The sequence below is a fragment of the Lampris incognitus genome, chromosome 13 (assembly GCF_029633865.1).
Source record: "Lampris incognitus isolate fLamInc1 chromosome 13, fLamInc1.hap2, whole genome shotgun sequence".
Taxonomy (NCBI): domain Eukaryota; kingdom Metazoa; phylum Chordata; class Actinopteri; order Lampriformes; family Lampridae; genus Lampris; species Lampris incognitus.
The window spans coordinates 12,390,200-12,412,106 of NC_079223.1; the positions used below are offsets into that span (position 1 = coordinate 12,390,200).

General features: G+C 43.1%; 1 protein-coding gene across 1 annotated transcript in view; it reads left to right on the plus strand.

The window, feature by feature from the left end:
- Positions 1-21,698, plus strand: part of kif20ba (kinesin family member 20Ba) — a 96,713-nt gene extending 75,015 nt beyond the window's left edge. The window contains exons 31-34 of the mRNA XM_056292276.1: positions 4,277-4,351; positions 4,964-5,081; positions 15,574-15,719; positions 21,618-21,698. Of these exons, the coding sequence (XP_056148251.1) occupies positions 4,277-4,351; positions 4,964-5,081; positions 15,574-15,719; positions 21,618-21,698 (420 nt within the window). The remainder of the gene's footprint in view (positions 1-4,276; positions 4,352-4,963; positions 5,082-15,573; positions 15,720-21,617) is intronic.
- Positions 21,699-21,907: the final 209 nt, after the last annotated feature.

Consider the following 21,907-nt stretch of genomic DNA (forward strand, 5'->3'; position numbering starts at 1 on the left):
AAAAGTTGACAATTTCAGCCTTAAAGACTGAATTCGGGTAAAGTACTTAAACGTTTACCAAAGTGATTTTCTAGTAAAATTATCTTTATTTTCAAGTAGGGATTTTTGGTAGTCTTTCAAACTTCGGTTGTATTGATATTAATCGTTTAATGGTGATACCGTCAATGTAAATGTTACATATACATATGTCTTTATGCATGCTCAATAATCCAGGTAAGGAAGTCACAATGGATTGGGGGATACCTGCAGTCAGCTGAGACTGACCAAGTCACTTGGATGAGTGATGAAGCGTTTCTCCCACTAAACATGTTGTCCAGATGAACTGATTCACCTGTCTGTTATTACATATACAAAGTTATTAACTAGAAAATATTCACATTAAAAGAAGCAAGACCTTTGCGTTCTTCTCTAACTTCCAATTTATTTCTTCTCTGAAGACATGGAGTTTCCTGAGGAGTAAACGGAGAGTGACAAACAAGGTATTTTTTTTCTCTGAGCCTGACTCGTAAATCCCATTCTCATACTTCATAGACGAGCATCCCTCATTACAGCCATTGTCATATTCACCCTATTTACCTCCATCAACCAGTCACCAGTCACCACCTCATATTGTTCAGCAGACCAGGGCTTTCTCACCAAATATCACATACGTGCTTTATACAAAGTGTCTCGAAGTAGGTGACTCGCCTGACTTTTCCCATGGCCTACAGATTTAAGATGCAGACTTATGAGTGAGAGGAAGCTGATTTAATCTTCAATCCCTGTAGAAAGATCAGGGATTTGGAAGCTCATTCAAAAGCATGCTCCCCTTCTTCAGTGACTGTGGACAAAGTGCCTTTCAAGCAGGGCATTTAACCTATAACCGATCAACAGTAAAATACTGTGCTTGCACCGGGTAGCTCAAAGGTGAATATGTGAAGGGGGTGTCCGGGTAACGTAGCGGTCTGTTCCGTTGCCTACCAACACAGATGCCGGTTCGAATCCCCGTGTTGCCTCCAGCTTGGTCGGGCATCCCTACAGACACAATTGGCCGTGTCTGCGGGTGGGAAGCCGGATGTGGGTGTGTGTCCTGGTGGCTGCACTAGCGCCTCCTCTGGTCAGTCGGGGCACCTGTTCGGGGGGGAGGGGGAACGGTGTGATCCTCCCAGGCACTACGTCCCCCTGGCAAAACTCCTCACTGTCAGGAGAAAAGAAGCAGCTGGAGACTCCACGTGTATCAGAGGAGGCATGTGGTAGTCTGCAGCCCTTCCCAGATCAGCAGAGGGGGTGGAGCAGCGACCAGGAAGGTTCAGAAGAGTGGGGTAATTGGCTGATACAATTGGGAGAAAAAGCGGGGATGGGGGGATATGTGAAGCAGGGTGGTTTTGAACGAAAGCACGAATGCTCAGTCAACTTAACCTTATAAAGAATATTTTAAAAATCAACAGTGAAGTGCACTATAGGATTTTAGGCGGATACCGCCTCAGTTTTCTCTCTGCATCCCTACACTTGTGCCGTAAATCAAAATAGGTACTTCAATGCACACCGGGTGGTATTTCAAAAATTAAACTTCTCTGAAGAATTTCTTAAGTACAGCAACTCTTGTACTAAACGGGTGAAGGGGGGTCATTTAAACCCATCATAAACCCACGTTTATCATATGTAGCCGGCTCCATGTTTCAGCCGTATGGCATGGTGACAAGAAAGTTGCTCGTCAAAGTGGCCTCTCATCTGATTAGATGATGTTTCTGTTGTGAGTGAACCTGTAAGTATATGGCAGCAGATTGCATCAGCTATCACAATTATACCCCTTTCACACTGGCCAAAAAACCCGCTAACATCCGCCTTTGGTGGTCAGTGTTACATTGACCAAAGGCGGATGTTAGCGGGTTTCTTGGCCAGTGTGAAAATGCCATTACTGTGCTGTTCCAGTTCAGTTCTGTCACAGAAGAAGGCACACAGACATGTGAACACTTGTGTTCACACACATACAGACACACACACAGCCTTTATCACCCCTCAGCTCTGTCTGTGTGCCGCATGTATTTCATATTCTCATTTCTCCATTCTCATGCTCAGCCTGTGTCACCTACTTCTATTCCTCTCTCACACACCATTTTCTTGCCTTATTCATTGGCTCTAGACATTCAGCGTTGGGTCTATCTTGCTTTTTTCCTGCGCGTTCTCCCTCAAACGCACAAAAACACAGCACACTATCTCCTCATTTGGTCTGCCTACACACTCCTTATCTCAGACACCCCCTCAAAGCCGTATGGTTGATTTCTCTTTCCTCCAGCTCTTCTCTCTTCCTCAGATCATTTTAAAGACAGCCAGTGAATCACAGATTACTCAAGAGTTTTGACCTTCATCTTCATTCAAAGTTTATATTTCATGGCACATGGCCCATTCAATCAGATTCAGAATCATGTTAATAATAATAATAATTAACAATAATGTTAATAAATAGTTAAATATCCATCCATTATTTGAACCGCTTATCCTGCTCTCAGGGACGCTGGAGCCTATCCCAGCAGTCATTGGGCGGCAGGCGGGAGACACCCTGAACAGGCCGCCAGGCCATCACAGGGCCAACACACACACACACACATATAATATATATATATATATATATATATATATATATATATATATGGCCGATTCACCTGACCTACATGTCTTTGGACTGTGGGATGAAACCAGAGCCCCCCAGAGGAAACCCAGGGGGAAAACATACAAACTCCATACAGAGGACTACCCGGGATGACCCACCAAGGTTGGACTACCCCAGGGCTCGAACCCGGGACCTTCTTACTGTGAGGCAACTGCGCTAACCACTGCACCGCCATAATTAGACAAATAATTAAATAAATAATAATGTTAATAATGTTGATAATAATGTTAATAAGTTGGCCATGTAGGTTTGCAAAAACCTTGAATTTGACTCCAGTTTCGTGGCTCTCACAGTGTACTTAACATAGAATAACAACACTACAACACAACAGTCTTCAGATCGGCTGCCTCATCAAGATACAGTTGTGCCCAGTGGCTCACTCTAAACCACCTCTTAAATGAGTACAATAGATGTGGAGGACATCCGAGGATACTCAACCTGATGATGATGGAGGACCAGTCGCTTATGTTGGTAAAATGACATATAAACAACTCACATATGACAGGCAAGCACATTCAGCACAGGGACAACATCACCTTACAAGTATAAAATTAAAACTTAGAAGTAATTACTAAAATTAATTGTAAAATTATCCATTAAGAGTGGACAGTGAGTAAACTAGACATTTAACTACATCTGTCACTATATAAACACATTCCTTGCAGATTGAATCCAGAAACAGTGATTTTCCTGACCTTTTTTTTTTTTTTTTTTGCACTTTCCATCCATCCATTATCTTGTAACTAAATGTAAATGTGAGCCCTCTGCATTAACGCCAACTGTCTCATCTCCCATCTGCCAAAGTGTTCTCATCTTGCTTCATTTTTCTTGATTAATTCAGCTGAAAATGTGTGGTTTCCTCATGTAATCATCTTCCATTCACACGCATGACACAGATCTCCACTCCCTCACCACCTCCTTCCCCGGCTGTCGCCTCCCAAACAGAGGAGCGTGGAGAAAAACATGTAAGGAAGTGTGGGTTTTCCCCAGCGTGTCATGAAAAGTATTTGAAATCACGTTCAGGTGTCCATCAGTGTCCAGCCGAAGCCTGGACGCTCGGCTTCATCATGGTGCTGACTCGACAAAGCAGCTTTTTTTTAATCATGTTTGTTGTCGAAAATTAATTGATGATGTTGCCCATTTCCCCTTCATGAAACATGGTCTGCACTCAGGCCACAGGATCAGTCATCATTTAGAGGACGTTTTCTAAAAAGGTGGCAACCTGTGTGAGGAAAGCTGGGGTTGGGTGAAATTGTTGTTCTCTGAGGGATGGAGAAAGTAAAGTTTATCGTTTGTCATTGTTTTGTGTACTTGGCTGACCAACAAACACCACTTGGATTCTCTGGTCAGTCTCTGTCTATTGAAGAGAATGTGTTGAATGAGGTTTGTAAAATTGTGGAATCTGTTGTCAGTCCCACACACAGTGGCCTTTTCTTTTTAGCATGTTTTTTTTTTTTTAAACTACCAGCAGCTGTTTCAAATACCTGGTCTAAAGCCCTGTGATTACAACATCATCATATGTGGTTGTTTTCAGCTCAGTGACACCATCTCCTTTATACTTGGTGTGTGTATTATTGTAATATGTGTATTTGTTTTGTGTTTTTGTGTGCGTGTTTGTGGTTTTAGGAGGAAGTGGAAGCCGAAAACCGATGGAACACAAGATCCAAAGTGACACCAAAGCTAATCGCACATCAGGAGGAGGTGATGCGCGCACACACACACACGCACAGATATTTATATGCAAAAACATCTTGGTTAAACATGCATTGATAGTTCACTGTCAACGTTTTCATTTATTTGGGGGGCATTTATTGTTACCATGCCGAGTTTTGATAATGACTTGTTCTGGTTCAATAAAAAGACAAATAAAAGACGATATTTCAACATTCTTATTCTATTTTTTATTATTAGCTTATGGGAATTTTCATCAAGAACATATATTCAGCACTGTCTGTTCATACCTCGAGGATCCAGTTTCATGTTCAGATGATTTCTTTGTATATTGTGACGTGTTAAGATGCATCAAAATTCATGTTGCGTTTGGAATGCCCATAAATTTGAAAAAAATATTCTTAAAATTATACTTATAATTATAAATTATACTTGCCACTTAAATATGAGCAAAATCTCTCACAGGAGATTCAGTTTGTAGTCAGATTTCTAGGTGTGAGTTTTAGTTTGAAGAATAAACAGTTGTGGGCCTTAAGTCATTAAAAGGGACGCTTTCTAATCAAAAAGTGATGATATCATCCGGAAAATACACATACACAAAAGCACACGTACTCAGTTCCACTTTTTGTCACCCATCTCCAGGGCTCCTCCCCAGTGAGCAGCCATGACACTCAAAGCAGCGAACAAGGCAAAAAAGAGGGAACGCTGCAGAAGATAGGAGACTTCCTGCAGAGCTCGCCCACGCTGCTTGGGACAAAAGGTTTGTCCTGAGGACACACTCGCTCAAACCATTGGCAGGGTACTGACATCAGATTACACCAACTGACACCAAATTACACCAACAGTCCACCTTAATTCTTGGCCTACATTAGCTACATTACATTAGGAGTCTGTCAGCTTCATAAAGCTTCAAAATGCCATGCATCCCCACTAGTTGCATTTTAGATGCACATTCAGAAGAATGAAGAAGCCACTGTAACTAGTGGATTAGTGCTGGTACTGCAGCCAGAAGTACTGAACCGGCTTCATCTGGCCAACTCTCCCATAGACTCATTAATTTTTTTCTAAATTTTTAGCCTCCAATAATTTTTTTCTGAAATGTCAGACTTGGCATGATCGTTCATTTGATCCTACAATCACTTTTTGCGGAGGCTGATTAAATTCAGGACTGTCACATTTATTGAGGTTTATTTTCTTAATACGTCTTGACTGTGTCATTAACAGAACAAGCCGTTCTTGTCTTGCATTGAGTTTTTGGCAGTATAATTGTATAATACACGTAGCATTCCTGAAATTTTAGCCAAGACATTATTTACTACACATGATTGGATTTTTCTTTTTCCCACAATGGCAAGTTTGATGTTTTCTGTCAGTTCAGTAACAGCATGAGTTGATGCTTGAACCCTAGTGCTGGTAATTAAGGCTTTACATAAAGCACGGTTAAAAAAAAACAACAACAATAACTTTGCATGCTTGTCCCTAAGATTAAGGAGAGCACATTAGGCACAGCTGTCAATAATTTCCACAAATCTGTTTTCAAAAGTTTATTAAACTGCAAAAATCCCTAATAATTCCATTTTTATTACATGATGAGCAAAATATGAATGATGATTACTGCGAAGTTGCAGGCATCAATAATGAATGATATAAAGACAAGCTTTAAACAATCCGCTACTCACCAAATGGTAAAAATTAAGACATTAATTGATAATTACTACAATGACAGGTCATTCATAGTCATATTATAAATCATTGCAAAGATGAGTGTAAGCATTTTTTTAAACCAATACTATAGTCATCCGACCACATTTACCAAGATGAACAACACTGATGCCTTGTTTTAAGATTGGTATCAATTCAGTGAGGCGGATAAGTTTGACAAAATACCAAGTAGTGCTACAATAAGTTATGTGAATTACTTTTTCCCCGGCAAAACATTTCCTCTAAATACACTATTTACACTTTTAACATTTGAAATATGAGCCATAATTACAAAGTCCGATGACTTTGTAAAAACAGCACAATCTGTCATTGTCCGTGACTGAGCTACAGGCTTAGTGCATTCCCTCTGCGTGTGTACGTCGACCTTCTCACCGTCGCTGCCGTGACATATGCTGGACACCCATCTACTGCGCAAGACTGGACCAGCTGGTTGCAGCAATATAGGGACAGAATAGATGTATTGGGTTCTCTTCAGACTTCAAACAACCTACCTGTCTATCTGCCATTAAAAACGGCTGAAAATGAAAAACTGACCTGCAGAAAGCCTTAGAATCTACCATTTACTCTCTAATATGTCCCCAGAGTACTGCACTACAGATGGAAGCAAGGAAGGATTTCTCACCACCCCTCAGATTATCCCATTGACGATAATAATAATCCATCCATCCATTAGCCGAACCACTTATCCTGCTCTCTGGGTTGCGGAGATGCTGGAGCCTATCCCAGCAGTCACTGGGCAGCAGGCAGGGAGACAGTAATAATAATAACTTTATTTACATAGCACTTTTCTTACCAATGTTACAGAATGCTTTACAAAAATAAAACCAGACAAGGAAAAAATGAGAATAAGACCAGAGGACATGAGCAAAGAGGAGGTAAAAATTAATGAATGAGACCAAATAAAATAGGAATAAAAATAAAAACAGTATGAATAAATAAAAACAAATATCAAATATTCCCAAAAGCTTTCACAAAGAGAACATTTTTAAGAAGAGATTTAAAAGAAGCTAGAGACTTAGTTTGTCTGAGTTTAGTATGAAGAGAGTTCCATAGTGTGGGGGCTCTAACAGCAAAAGCCCAATCACCCTTTGTAACAAATCGTGACCAGAGAATAACCAGCGGGGCTCCATCTGCAGATCTTAATGGTCGAGAGGGCGTATACCAGGTCAACAAATCCGACATGTATATAGCAGGAAGACCATTTGAGGCCTTAAAAGTGAGAAATAAAATTTTCAACAATTCAAAATCTAAAGGCATTTTGTACCAACTGGAGATGGTGGATGGAGCCCTAGCTGATACCGAGTAAAGTGCGTTGCAATTATCAAGCCGAGTATCAATAAAAGCATTTACAACTTTTTGTAGATCAGCCATTGATAAAATTGACCCAATTTTAGAGATTATCTTGAGCTGGAGAAAACATGACTGAACAACATTTTTGACTTGATAATCAAAACAAAGGTTAGCATCGAATATTACCTTTGGATTCCTAGCAGCATGTTTAAGACTATTTGACAGCCTGCCAAGTTTAGTACCAAAAGGGCTGATGGAATTTGGGGGACCGAACAGAATGACCTCAGACTTATGATCATTAAATGTAAGAACATTTTGGAACATCCAGGATTTAATATTAGAAATGCAAGTTGTGAGATTTGCTAGGGTGCTAGGATCTGTGGGTTTTAGTGGCATATATAACCGAGTGTCATCAGCATAAAAATGGTAAAACACATCATGATTTTGAATAACCTGGCCAAGAGGCAGCATGTATATAAAAAACAGAAGGGGGCCAAGAACTGAGCCTTGGGAGACACCACAACTCAACTGAGCCATCGAGGAAGTAGTTACCCAGAACAACAGAAAAAGTTCTGTTGGAGAGGTATGAGCATAAACTAAGAGCCGAGCCCATGATGCCTACCCAAGTCTCCAAGCAATGTAAAAGGATACTGTGATCGACTGTGTCAAAGGCAACACTTAAGTGTAAAAGAATTAAAATTGAGCAGTCGCCCTCTGTCTGCAGTCAGCAGTAGGTCATTAGTAACCTTAACTAGAGCTGTCTCGATACTATGAAGTGCTCTAAAACCAAACTGGAAACTGCTAAAAACACTATTAGTGTTCGTAAAAGATATCGGTTGAGATGAAATTACTTTCTCCAGAACCTTAGATAAAAAAGACAGTTTGGAGATTGGTCAGTAGTTACTTAAGAACAGGGGATCCACATTAGGTTTCTTTAGCAATGGGTAAAACTGGAAAAGGACTAGAGGCCAGAGAATTATTAAATTTTTGCGAAATAACAGAGCTAACAGTGGAAAATTCCTCCCTCAGCAGCTTAGTGGGGATGATGTCTAAGATGCAGGAGGAAGAGTTCATATAGGAGACTACTCTAACCCTGAAATTGTAATAGGTTGAAATTGAGTAAGAGGCAGAATTAACAGGGGGAACGGAAAGAATGAAAGGGTCAGGCTGGATTTGGAACCTGATATTCTCCAGCTTATTTACAAAATGAGTGAGAAATTTTTCGGACAGCTCATCAGGTTCAGAAAAAGAAGTGGCAGGACCATTAATAACAGAATTGATTACCTTAAAGAGAACTTTAGGATCGTGGATATTTCTAGATGTCAATTCAGAGAAGTGAGCTGATCTCACATCCTTTAACTGCTTTCTGGTAAATTAACATTTGGTTTTTAGGGCGTTATGTGATTTTCTAAAGATATAAGGGCTCTATAAGAGCTCGTGTATGATTGTTCAGCCATGGACGGTCATTTGATTTTTGTTTATTAGTTTAAACCAGTGTAATTTGGTCGAGGATGGCTAGGCACTGATCATTGAATGAATTTATAGCACATCTGGATTGAGAGGGGATATAGTGGAATTAAAGGATGATGGATTAAAAGCATCACAGAATCTAACTGCAGAACCAGCATTGAGAATGCGAGAGCATGTTCTAGGATAGAGACTAGGAATAGGGGCGGCACTGTGGCGCAGTGGTTAGCGCAGTCGCCTCACAGCAAGAAGGTCCTGGGTTCGAGCCCCGGGGTAGTCCAACCTTGGGGGTCATCATGGGTCAACCCCTGTGTGGAGTTTGCATGTTCTCCCTGTGTCTGCGTTGGTTTCCTCCGGGGGCTCCGGTTTCCTCCCACAGTCCAAAGACATGTAGGTCAGGTGAATCGACCGTACTAAATTGTCCCTAGGTATGAATGTGTGTGTGTGTGTGTGTGTGTGTGTGTGTGTGTGTGTGTGTGTGTGTGTGTGTGTGTGTGTGTGTGTGTGTGTGTGTGTGTGTGTGTGTGTGTGTGTCAGCCCTGTGTGATAGCCTGGCGGCCTGTCCAGGGTGTCTCCCCGCCTGCCGCCCAGTGACTGCTGGGATAAGCTCCAGCATCCCCGCGACCCTGAGAGCAGGTTAAGCGGTTCGGATAATGGATGGATGGACTAGGAATAGAGAGTTGTAGTGGAACTTTAAAAACTACACCTTTATGGTGTAGTATATCCACCAGATTAAGACACTCGAGAGAAACCAAATGAGAGTTTAAGTTCTAAGATATGACCTTTGGTATGTGTGGCCCCTTTAATAAGTAACTGAATGAGGTTAAGAATCTATAAGATCTAAAAAATTTGAGGTGAGGGAATGGGAAGGACAACATACATGAACATTAAAATCATCGAGAATAAACAACCTGTCATATTTAGGCATGATAATGGATAGCTCAGAAAACTCAGAAATAAAACTAACTGAATTAGGGGGCCTCTAAATTAAGGTGCAGAGTAAAGGAGGCGGTCCAGGGAATAATAAATTTAAAAAAACTCAAAGGAGATAAAATTACATAAAGTAACCGGCTGGCACTTAAGACCTAACTTATAAAGAACTGCTAGTTCACCCCCTCTTGCGGAGGCCCTGGGAATATGAAAATATACAAAATCAGGGGGCCTAGTCTCAATCAGGGGAACAGTGTCCCCTGGGGACAGTCAGGTCTCAGTTATCATAAAAACGTCCACATTATTAGAAACAATAAAATCATTAATGATAAAGGGACTGGGGTGACACAGTGGTGAACGCGGTCGCCTCACAGTAAGAGGGTCCAGGGTTCAAGCCCCAAGGTAGTCCAACCTTGGGGGTTGTCCCGGGTCGTCCTGTGTGGAGTTTGCATGTTCTCCCCATGTCTGCATGGGTTTCCTCCCACAGTCCAAAGACATGTAGGTCAGGTGAATCAGCCATACTAAATTGTCCCTAGGTGTGTGTGTGTGTGTGTGTGTGTGTGTGTTAGTCTGGTGGCCTGTCCAGGGTGTCTCTCCGCCTGCTGCCCTAGCACTGCTGGGATAGGCTCCAGCATCCCCGCGGCTCTGAGAGCAGGATAAGTGGTTCGGAAAATGGATGGATGGATGATAAAGCACTTATTTCAAAGAGATCTCACATTCAAGAGGCCAAAATTGTTTGGTGTCAAAGAAGAGTAAAAAGCATCGGGAATACAGCAAATAGGATGTAAATTGCAGATATTTGCTCCAAATATTAGGTTGTTATTGCGTCAGGAAGGGCATCCGATGTAAAATGTTGCCAAATCAGTATGTAGATTGACAAGACCATACCAGATTGGATTGGTCAAAGGCGGGTTAACAATGGCTGCCATTGGTGTTGTGCCCTCACAAGGTACCAGTTGAAACTAATATCTGCTGTGGCGACCCCTGAGAAACAGGGAACAAGCTGAAAGAAGAAGATTGTTCCTACCATTAGAAATCTCATGTGGATGGGAGGTCTGGTGCCTTATAGTAGTCTGTATAGGGAAAACTCCCAGTGAGAGGATTAATGACAAATAAGGCAAGTGGTAGGGGTGCTAGCGGGGGGAACAGAACTCTGAGGTGCCACCATAGGCGGAGATGGAGGTTCCGGGAAGGAAGTATGGGATGTAAACTGTCAGTCACATGGAGAGGACTGTACAGCATACTGCAAGTTGGCTGCTAGCATTCGGCTACCCAGCCTGTTGGGGTGGACTCTGTCAGCTCTGAAGAGGGTGAAATTATCCCAAAACCGATTAAAATCGTCAATAGAACCTATATTTTGAGCTCTGCAGGCAGACTGGAGCCAAGTGCGGAGGCTGAGGATACTGCTGAAACACCCTGCTCCATGGGCCAGTGTGGGAATGGGACCAGAAAGACTTAAAGTTAAAAAGATTATTAAAATCCTTTTTGGTCAGTTCAGACTGCCGACGATCAGCATCATTTGTGCCCACATGAATGATCAATCGATTGGTGGGGGACGGCAGTTAGTGCAGCAGCCCCGGGAGCTTATCAGGGATGGTGGCTCCAGGGAAACGGTGTGTGGCTGCATTGAAAAAAAAACGGATGTTCCTGATTATGGAGTCCCAAACCATTAATGTGGATGGGAAGAAAAGGGCACAGGAGGATGTTGGCTGTGGGTTCTCATAGCAGGGGAGTTCACGATCCACACTGTTTTGAATTCGCCGACTGGGGATGGGGTTTTCCGAGCAGGCGAGTGTTGAGGCAAGGCAGCAACATCAGCCATGAGAATGAATTTCCCTGGGGGCTTGGGGCAAGGAAGACTTCCAGAGTGTTTAATCACGGTCTCTTTCAGGATCTTAAGACGGGAGGAGGAGGTCGTTACCTGGAACGAGGGCTGTTGTTTTGGCTTCACAGTGCGATGGCGAGCCACGTGAACACCGCTAGCCACTAGTGGTGGGGAAGCTACAGTGTCAGGAGGCGCCATTAACGTAGAGGGGGCTAGATCGGGGCGAGTCGGAACATCAGCCGTGTGGACGGGAGTGTCGTCAGGCAAACCATAAAATCAATTAAAATAAGCCAGTGGTCCCAAGGAGTGGTTAAAAATTAAGTTAAAAAGCAAGCAGAACAACAAACAAACCGTCAGAACCATTGATGGTTCCAGCCCTGAGGTTGAGAAATACTGATCTATATGGGGAGGCATATATGTAATTATCACACACAAATACTTACACATGAATATCATCACGTTGTGAGTCGCTCACCCATAGATCAGCACTGACATACCCAGAAAAACACTGATGATGGGGACCGAACATTCACCCACTCCCTATTATTTGCTGAGACATTGAACGCTTAATATTTCAATTAAATATCACTCTCAGTATTATGTGTCCCGGCACCCTGATAAGCAAGAACAAACAGGCTGGTGCTTGCAGGAGGACATTGGGGAAAGATAACTCGGGTTTGAAGAGGTCTCCTGTGAAGGGCAGGGGTTGTTTATTGCTCTAATGATGGCTTGGAGGAGGAGGAGAAGGTTCAGACAGGGAACGTATTAAAAACAACTGGAGTCATGGTGGCGCTCTGTCCGCAGGGATGGACAGTGTCACCCGGTCAATGAATTGTTGTCCAGGAGTGCCAGAGGAGAAATACTGTTCGCTTCTGTCTAATCTCGCTCTCTCGCTCTTTCTAGCTCTGTCGCTTTCACCTTCACCTTTCACTTGTCTCCTATTTTCTTTGGATGTTTCATGCCTTCTCCCTCGTTCTTTCTCTCTCTCTCCTCCTCTTTCTGTCTTGCTTTCTTTTTCTGTCTACCCCCCCCCCGCATTGACCTTTATTCGGCCTCCCCTCTGCTCTTTTCTTTATCTCTTGATCCTTCATCCCCACATATTTCCCTCCACCGTCTCATGAGTCCCTCTCTTCTCTATCCCTCCGTCCCTATTATCTTGTCTCTCCTCCTTTCTTTCTCTCTTGTCCTCTCCTCTCCCCAGTCTGTCTATTTCTACCGCTCTCTCTCTTCCCCCTTCCTCTCCGTCTTTTTCTTTGATCTCTTTTTCACCCCTGCTCCTCTACCCCTCTTTCTTTCTTCTGCTCTCGCTTGCTATCGCTAACCTCATTCCCTCTCTGCAAGCCTCTCCTGCTCCTTCCCTCCCCCTCTTTCCCTTTTCTTTCCTGTATTTAATTCGGGGCTTTTATTAGCATGACAACATGGAACAGCACTGCCAAAACATGAAGATAGAGATCAACATTTTTACATTTGATCTCTTTACTCGCTTGTGTGTGTGAGTGTGTGTGTGTGCGTGCGTGCACATTTGCACATACAGTGTTCGTAGGGTGGAAAAGATCTGACATGATTTACCCTGGTTTCATTTTTTTACATCACAAAAACCAGCAATTTCAACAGGGGTGGGTAGACCTTTTATATTTACTATATGTGTAAATGTATATATAAAACAACTCCCCTCTCCCCCATGTGGGGTGGTCTTTGTGTTTGGGGTCCTCTACCAGAGGCCTGGGAGGTTGAGGGTTCAGTATCTTTTCTAGACAGACATCTCAGATGTTGCACCTGGAATCTGTTGGAGCCACTCTCCCAATTTGGGGGTCATAGCCCCAAGAGTAAAGATAATACTCAGCAGTGATGCTAAATAAGAAAATTCCAATCTTTGTGTATGTTGACCATTTCTTTAATGTAGTTTATTTTATGCACCCACCTTACAAGTGCATTGTATATTGTTTTTCTTTCTACTCATATTTCCTTGCTGCATACACCACATTTCTTCCTCAAATGGGTTCTGTAGTGGGGTTTCCAGCCAGCCAGCTCTTGCAAAACTTGACTTTTCGAATGGCAAAAAAAGGCTGAATGTAAAAACCAAATTTTGAAATATATCACAAATATCACAAAAACGTTAATAGGCTTGCTTGAGGTGGTTTTTGCTTTTGTCGAAAAAGGGTTATTGGCTGATGGAAATGCATTTGCCCAATTAGAAAATTAAATGTGAATCGAGTTGAATCGTGATTGGCTATGTCTTTGTGAGTGTTGAAGTTTGGATGTGAGGCAGGACATGTAAAACTGCATTCAGGGTTGTTGTTTTTTCTGACTAACAGATCTGACGGGAAAAACTAATTCACATTTTATTTTTTTTGACTTTAGAAAAGTTCCCTTGAAATAAGCTTGACAGTTGAATGGAGACCCGTCTTATGGCACACTTTAGAAAAGGCAGCCATTTAGATTGTGATTGAGGACATTTTTATGTCCAGCTATCCTCCTGGTGGACTGTACAGAGGATTGATTTACCACGGTTCATGATTCCTTGAACAAGCTGTGAGATAGACCATAATTTACTTTAATGTACAATTATTCATAGACCACAGAGGAATAAGATTCAACATAATGCTCACTACGGGGCTTGGACTTCCTTTTATTCTTTGTAATGGTTCAGAAATACCTGGAGTTGAACTGTAGTTCGTAGTTGTGTGGTTTTTAGTCATTGCATCTTTTGGAAAAGTAAGTTTCGGCTGTAATAGTGAATAAACCCAGTGGAGAAGTGTTGAAAGTGTCGTACTGTGCTCAGCTGTGTGAAGAAGCAGGAATGCTTTGGAAGCTCTTGGTTACGTGAGTAAATTCAAAAACCTACTTTTGAATAGCCTTGAGCCACTTCTTACAGCGCTCAGCGTCTATAATAATAATAATAATAGTAATAATATTGGGCGTCCAGGTGGCACGGCGGTCTACTCCGTTGCCTACCAACACAGGGATCACCTGTTCAAATCCCCATGTCACCTCTGGCTTGGTCGGGCGTCTCTACAGACACAATTGGCCGTGTCTGCGGGTGGAAAGCCGGATGTGGGTATGTGTCCTGGTCGCTGCACTAGCACCTCCTCTGGTCGGTCAGGGCACCTATTCGGGGGGGGGGGGGGATAGCGTGATCCTCCCATGTGCTACATCCCCCAGGTGAAACTCCTCACTGTCAGGTGAAAAGAAGCGGCTAGCGACTCCACATGTATCGAAGGAGGTATGTGGTAGTCTGCAGCCCTCCCCAGATTGGCAAAGGGGGTGGAGGAGCAACCAGGACAGCTCGGAAGAGTGGGGTAATTGGCTGGGTACAATTGGGGAGAAAAAGGGGGGGGTAATAATAATGCTACATCTGACGTTTGACTTTTCTAAATACTCAGGCGCTTTACATCAGAGGTAAAATAGACAAACCAAACTTAACAAGAGGGAAAACAGTTTCAGAAATAAAAACTTTGCTCCTGTGAATCTGCTTATGGCTGTTTTAGAAAAACATTCATTAAAAGAAAGACAGCAGGGCAGTCTAGGAGAAAGCAGCCACACATCTGCTCAAGAACCAAGCCCTCGCAGTGAATTCTGGGTACTGTAGGCTCAGAGTAAAGCATCATGTTCAGAATGGGCAAGGCTCAGCGTTTTAGGTTTTTACTGATTTTCACCAAAAAAATACCCAGATTTTAAAACTGATTTTCACCCGGATTTTATGTTCCCACGGATCCAAAAGTTGTTCCTGTTCGTGTGAGGTTATGTCACAGTGCCCTCTTGTGGCGAAATTCGGCATGCTCGATGGCTTTGAAAAATACAAACCGAAAACGCTGAGCCTTTAGAATGGGACAGAAAAAATGCATTTTCTGAGCCAGTATCACATGTAATCTAAAAGATTTTGTATCAGTTTATAAAGTAAATGCTAAAGGCCCCAGTATGCTCTCTTTAGGGTCAAATAGCATCCCAGTTCTTTTTGCTATTGCTGTTGCTTCAGTGCATTTAACCATTTAATTCTACTGTCTCTTTCTTCCTGTAGCAAAGAAGATGATGGGTTTAGTTAGCGGTCGGTGTGATGTAGACCCAGGGACCTCCTCTTTCCCTCACAGTCTGAGAGTGAAGAAGAGCAAGAAGAAACTCTACCGCCCTGAGATCTCCTCACCTATGGACATGCCTTCACATCCGGTCAGACACACACACACACACACACACATACATCCTTCATACATAAAGAAACTGTATGTAACACACAAACACCACACAGACAAACTGTCACACATGCAGGTACAACACCCACTGGTGATGCACGGGTCAGTCCAAAACTTGAGGGTTTATTCACGAGTCGGGTGGGTTCAGGAGGACTGAAAAGAGTATTGAGATCGGGTCGGACAAGGTGTGGGTCAAAGAGGCTGCACACAACATAGTTTATACTAAATTTACACGATATATTTGATATTTGATACATGATATACTTCTCCAGACTTACTCCACGTATTTGTGCTTGCAGCATCTATTGTTAAGAATTCCACATGATTGATGCAAACCTTTTTGCATTTCTTTTCCTCCAATCGGTATCCATTATTGCATCCATAGGCAAATACCGCATAAAGCGTACAACTGGAAAACTGACCCAGCAACAGTGTGAGTTAGCTAGGCAGTCACTTTTCCCTTAGAGCTGGGTTTCCCAATTAGTTTTCCTAAAGGGCTAAATCATGTCATGCATGCCAAGCCAAGGGCAAAAACATATGGGGGGGTTTTCCATTGCGCCAGCAAAAGTTCTTTTATGTGCAGATGTTGTTGCTACTGGGATTCTTAAAGCTGTGTTGAAGGTCACACAAGAAAAAAAAAGAACTCTTGAAACAAAATAAGTCCAAAACCAACCATTTAATTATGCACAAAAAGAAATGGATGTTCATTCACCAATCAGTGAGGGAAGTGAGAGTGTTGGGGGGCGTCCAGGTAGCGTAGTGATCTGTTCCATTGCCTACCATCACGGGGATCACCGGTTCAAATCCCTGTGTTACCTCCAGCTCGGTTGGGCGTCCCTACAGACACAATTGGCCGTGTCTGCGGGTGGGAGGCTGGATGTTGGTCACTGCACTAGCGCCTCCTCTGGTCGGTCGGGGGAGGGGAAGTTGGGGGGACTCGTGTGATCCTCCCACGTACTACGTCCCCCTGGCGAAACTCCTCACTGTCAGGTGAAAAGAAGCACCTGGCGACCCCACATGTATCGGAGGAGGCATGTGGTAGTCTGCAGCCCTCCCCGGATCGGCAGAGGGGGTGGAGCAGTGGCCGGGACGCCATAGAGTAATTGGCCAAGTATAATTGGGAGGAAAGGGGGGGGGGTGCAACAAACTAAAAAAAAGAGAGCAACGGGATGAGGCAATCCTTCTGATGTCGGGCTTGTATTCTGTTTCGGAAAGCCTGAGGCACTGGCCAAGATGTGCATTGGAGAGTCTGTTTCTTACCCGGTTCTTGATTGAGTTCTTTGAAGAAAACAATGACTCACATGTATACGTGGAGGGGAAACTTGTGAGTAGGAGCACTGAAATAGCTCTCATGTTTTTGAATTGAGCTTGGGGAACAACATTGATCCAAAAGTCACTCATCACAACGTCCTTGTGTTGTGCTTTGAGCAAATCAGATGTTCCCATCTCCAAGACCATCAGAAGAGTTGCCTCATCTATGGAAAGTACTAGTCTTTTGGCCTCTGCAGTCCACCGTCCGTCAGCCAAAACAAAGAACGGCTGTCTCGAGAAGAGGAGGATGTCACCTGAGAGTTTAGGGGAACTTTCACATCATTTCTTGAAGTTTTCTGCCAGGCTTATCACAAAACCCTTCATCGCTGGATCCTCCCGCATTTCGTTGTTCCTGCAATTCTCCCACAGACGTGGAAAGTGCAACTTTCTCCTGTGAATGTCTCTCTCCAAAAGGTTCGGCTTTACCAGAAACCTTCAGCTGCCTCATACATGTCTGCAACAGTGTGGTTCTTGTCTTGTAATTAGATTAGGGTGATTTAGATGAGATATGATGTCATACAAAAATAATAATATATGCCATCACCTTAACGTCACTTAATAACCTCTGATATCCTTGGGCTTTTTGGCTCCACAGTCCAGATAAAAGTGACACAGGCTCATCGCGCAGGTTGCACACCCACTCCAACACACGGCCTTTGCTCAGCCAGCGAACATCATTATGAAGCAAAAGATCCCTGTGTTCCGCTGACATTTCCTCCAGCCACTATTACTTTCAGCTGCTCCCATTAGGGGTCGCAACAGCGGATCAGTCCATTTCCATCTCTTCCTGTCCTCTGTCAGGTCAGCCACCTGCATGTACTCCCTCACCACATCCATAAACCTCCTCTTTGGCCTGTTTGGTTATCTGCTTTGCAGACAGCTACGCTCTGCATGCATGTCGGTTTGGCACTGGCGTGGTCCGGTAAAATAAAACAAAACTGATCGGTCCAGTCAGATTTGAACTGACGGTTTTCCTGGTTGACTTTGCACTTTTTCACATAGGCCATGTTCTTGGTTTAGGACAGTTATTGATTATCTGTGACTTAGCTGGTGAGTGGCTCTGTCTAGTCAAAGACGATAGAGAGACCATCTTGTGTCTGCACGCACTCTGCAGCATAGGTCAAGTGTACGCTGTGGGGTGAGGTCAGAATAAAGTAGAGCAGCACTCACTTTACTTAACATTGTGCACTTTATTTCACATGTTATGACAGGAGCGTTAGTGCCAATGAGTCGGCGAGGGCCAGATATGGGTCCACTTATTGGGGTTCCGGGCCTTAAAGGATCACAAAGACATAATAGTATTCTGGAGGAAGCGTCAATCTGCCTTTCTTGTCTTTTTTTCGCTTTCAAACGGGCAGTTTTATGCATCCCTGCTACAAACTACACAGGAAAGCTCAGCAGGAAGTGACTGAGGTGGGGCTAACAATGAACTCAGACACTGTGGACTCAATCTTATTCCTTCAGTGCACAGAAATGAATCTGACAGTGCAGGCAAGGAGTCCAGTGAATAAAGGGTCATATTTCTATTGCAGGAAGGAATTTAATGAAAAGGGTTTTTTTTCTCCCCTCAGTTTACTAATAAGTGTGAACTGTGGTCTGTCATAATTTACCATTGTGTTTCTAGTTGAAATGTTTAGTTCTGGAAATGTTGAACATAGTTCTAAATAGGTTTAACGTTGATAAATGTTGATAAACTTTTAATGTGAAATTGCAACCCATAAAATTCAAGTGAAAAACAAACTGAAACCTTTTAGGGAAAAGAATATATATTTATATGTATATATATATATATATATATAAACTTAAAATAAGCTGGTTGTATAAGTCTTTACACCCCTTAACTAATAGTTTGATGAAGAACCTTTTGATTTTATTACACTCAGTGGGGTGGCGCAGTGGTTAGCGCGGTCGCCTCACAGCAAGAAGGTCCTGGGTTCGAACCCTGGGGTTGTTGTCCAACCTTGGGGGTCGTCCTCTCTGTGGAGTTTGTATGTTCTCCCCGTGTCTGCGTGGGTTTCCTCCGGGTGCTCCGGTTTCCTCCCACAGTCCAAACACATGTAGGTCAGGTGAATCGGCCTGTCCAGAGTGTCTCCCCGCCTGCTGTCCAGTGACTGCTGGGATAGGCTCCAGCATCCCGCGACCCAAATTCGGGTGAGCAGCTTGGATAATGGATGGATGGATGGACAGCACTCAGTATTTTTGGGACGATCAGAGAATCAGCTTGGCACATCTTGACTGGGCAATATTTTTCCTCTCTTCCTTGCAAAAATGTTCTAGATCTGTGAAATTGCAGGGGTATCTCCTGTGCACAGCCCTCTTCAGGTCACTCCACAGATTTTCTGTTGGATTCAGGTCTGGGCTCTGGCTGGGCTACTCCAAAATGTTGATCTTCTTTTGGTGAAGCTGTTCCTTTATTGATTTGGATGTATGCTTTTGGTCGTCAGTGTTTGTGAAATTCCTCATCTTTAACTTTCTAGCAGACGCCTGATGGTTTTATGCCAAAATCGACTGGTATTTGTAGCTATTCATGATTCCCTCCACCTTGAGTAAAGCCCCAGTTCTGGCTGAAGAAAAGCAGCCGCAAAGGATAACGCTGCCACCACCATGCTTCACCTTGGGTATGGTGTTCTTTTGGTGATGTGCTCTGCTGTATTTGCGCCAAACATACCTTTTGCAATTATGGCCAAACAGTTTAACCTTGGTCTCGTAAGGCCATTACACGTTTTTCCCCATGGTTTTGGGAGACTGGATGTATATTTTTGCAAAATTTAGCCGGCCTAGACGAACTATAGCTCTGACAACGACTCCAAGAGGATAAACTCTGAGTCTCATCACCAGCCAGTCAGACTAGCTTCGTCTAGTCAGAAAGGCACGAACTGAGGAAGCCTCTTGGATGAGAGGCGAAACGTCTTCACGGATATATACCAAGTCCAGTTGCACTTGATTCAACTCCTTTGGACAGAGAGAGAGAAGGACACAACATTGAAACAGGATAACAAATTATATGGATTTATAAGATATATTAAAAAATGTGATGAGAGGGATGCCAAGCAGTATCCAGGTGGCGACCACTGTCACCATGGAAACGTGAGAGCAGGACAGACTGCACGTGCAGACAGGGGAGACTCACATCACACCATTCACACACAAAAAGAGAGGAGAAGACATCATTCAGAGAGAGAAAAGACACATGAGAGAAGAGAACAGTTTGCAATAATCAATAATCTATACTCTATAATCTCATGGGCAGAACAGTGGTTGGTAAATTCATTGAGACAGAAACCGACCCGCCATGCAGTACAGGTTGTGAAGCACTCAACTTAAAGGCAACTAACTGTAGGTTAAGGCTGAAAGATAAGTTTTAAGTTTGGATTTAAGGACTCAACAGACTCTGATTGTCTGACGGCAGCAGGCAGGTTATTCCACAAGAACGGGTCCGATAGGAAAAGGCCCTGCCACCTGTGTACTTCTTTTTAACTTTGGGTACACACAGGAGCCCTGTATTTTGAGAACGAAGAGCTCGAGATGGGATGTACGGTTTAAGGAGATCAGACAGGTAAGATGGGACAAGCCTATTTAGGATTTTATAAGTCAGCAGAAGCACCTTGTATTCTGATCTAACATGGATAGGAAGCCAATGAAGGGAGGCAAGAGTTGGTGTAATATGGTCAAATTTCCTAGTTTTAGTTAGGACCCTAGCAGCAGCATTCTGAACCATCTGAAGACTTTTAGGACTAGCATGTGGCAGACCTGAAAACACAACATTACCGTAATCACATCTGGATGAAACAAATGCATTGCATGTGTTAGAGTCTGTGCATCAACCATGAACAGGAAAGACTGAATTTTAGCCATGTTACTTACGTAAGTGAAAAAAGGCAGTCTTGGTGATTTCTTTAATGTGCTTATTAAGGAAAGGCTGGGATCACACGTAACACCAAGACTTTGGGCTGCCACACTTTGTAAAATCACAGAGTTGTCAGTTGTTATGTTACTTGATCAAATTGGTATCTGTGTCTAGCGGGGCCAACGACCAGCATCTCGGGTTTTTTCTGAATTTAAAAGCAGTAAATTTATTAAAGGTGGACAACGTTCTGACATGATTTATCTTGGTTTAATTTTTTACATCACAAAAACCTCCCATTTTAACAGGGGCGTGTAGACTTTTTATATCCACTGTGCATGCGTGAAAACAGGTTAAGTGGGTTCAGATCGGCAGATCCAGATAAAATAAAAACCCTGACCCGCACATCACTCACTCACACACACACACACATGTCCATCTCTTTCAAGAATATACTTTGTTTTCATGTACGCTTACTTACATTTTTTAACAGTCACACTCAAACTCACTCATTCTCTCCTCTCTGAATGTTTCTTAGTCACACACAAGCAAACACATGCTGAAACGTGTTCACTCACTTCTCTAATGATGAACATCTTGATTTCACCTCACACACACATACGTACATGCAGACGTTTCCACAGTAGATGCTAACAGTAAGCTGGGTACGGGGGTCGGATAATGGATGGATGGATGCTAACAGTAAGGTTTTCTTTCCAGATCATCAGCACAAATCCAGTGGAGAAGGAAAGTGACCACCTGATCCTAAAGAGATGTTTGCGGACCCGGACCCCAAAATAACCCCCTGGTCCCTCTGTATGTTTATCAGCCTATTTTTGTTTGCTCCATAGGAGCTTTTGCAAGCCAACATTTAGATGCTTCAAAAGCAGACTGATGACCTCCCCAACTTCCTCATCCACCCTTGATCATTTTAATTTTTTTTTTTTTATGGAGTTGTACCTTCAGTAGATAACTCACAAAATCAATAGGTATGTACCAATGCAATAAAC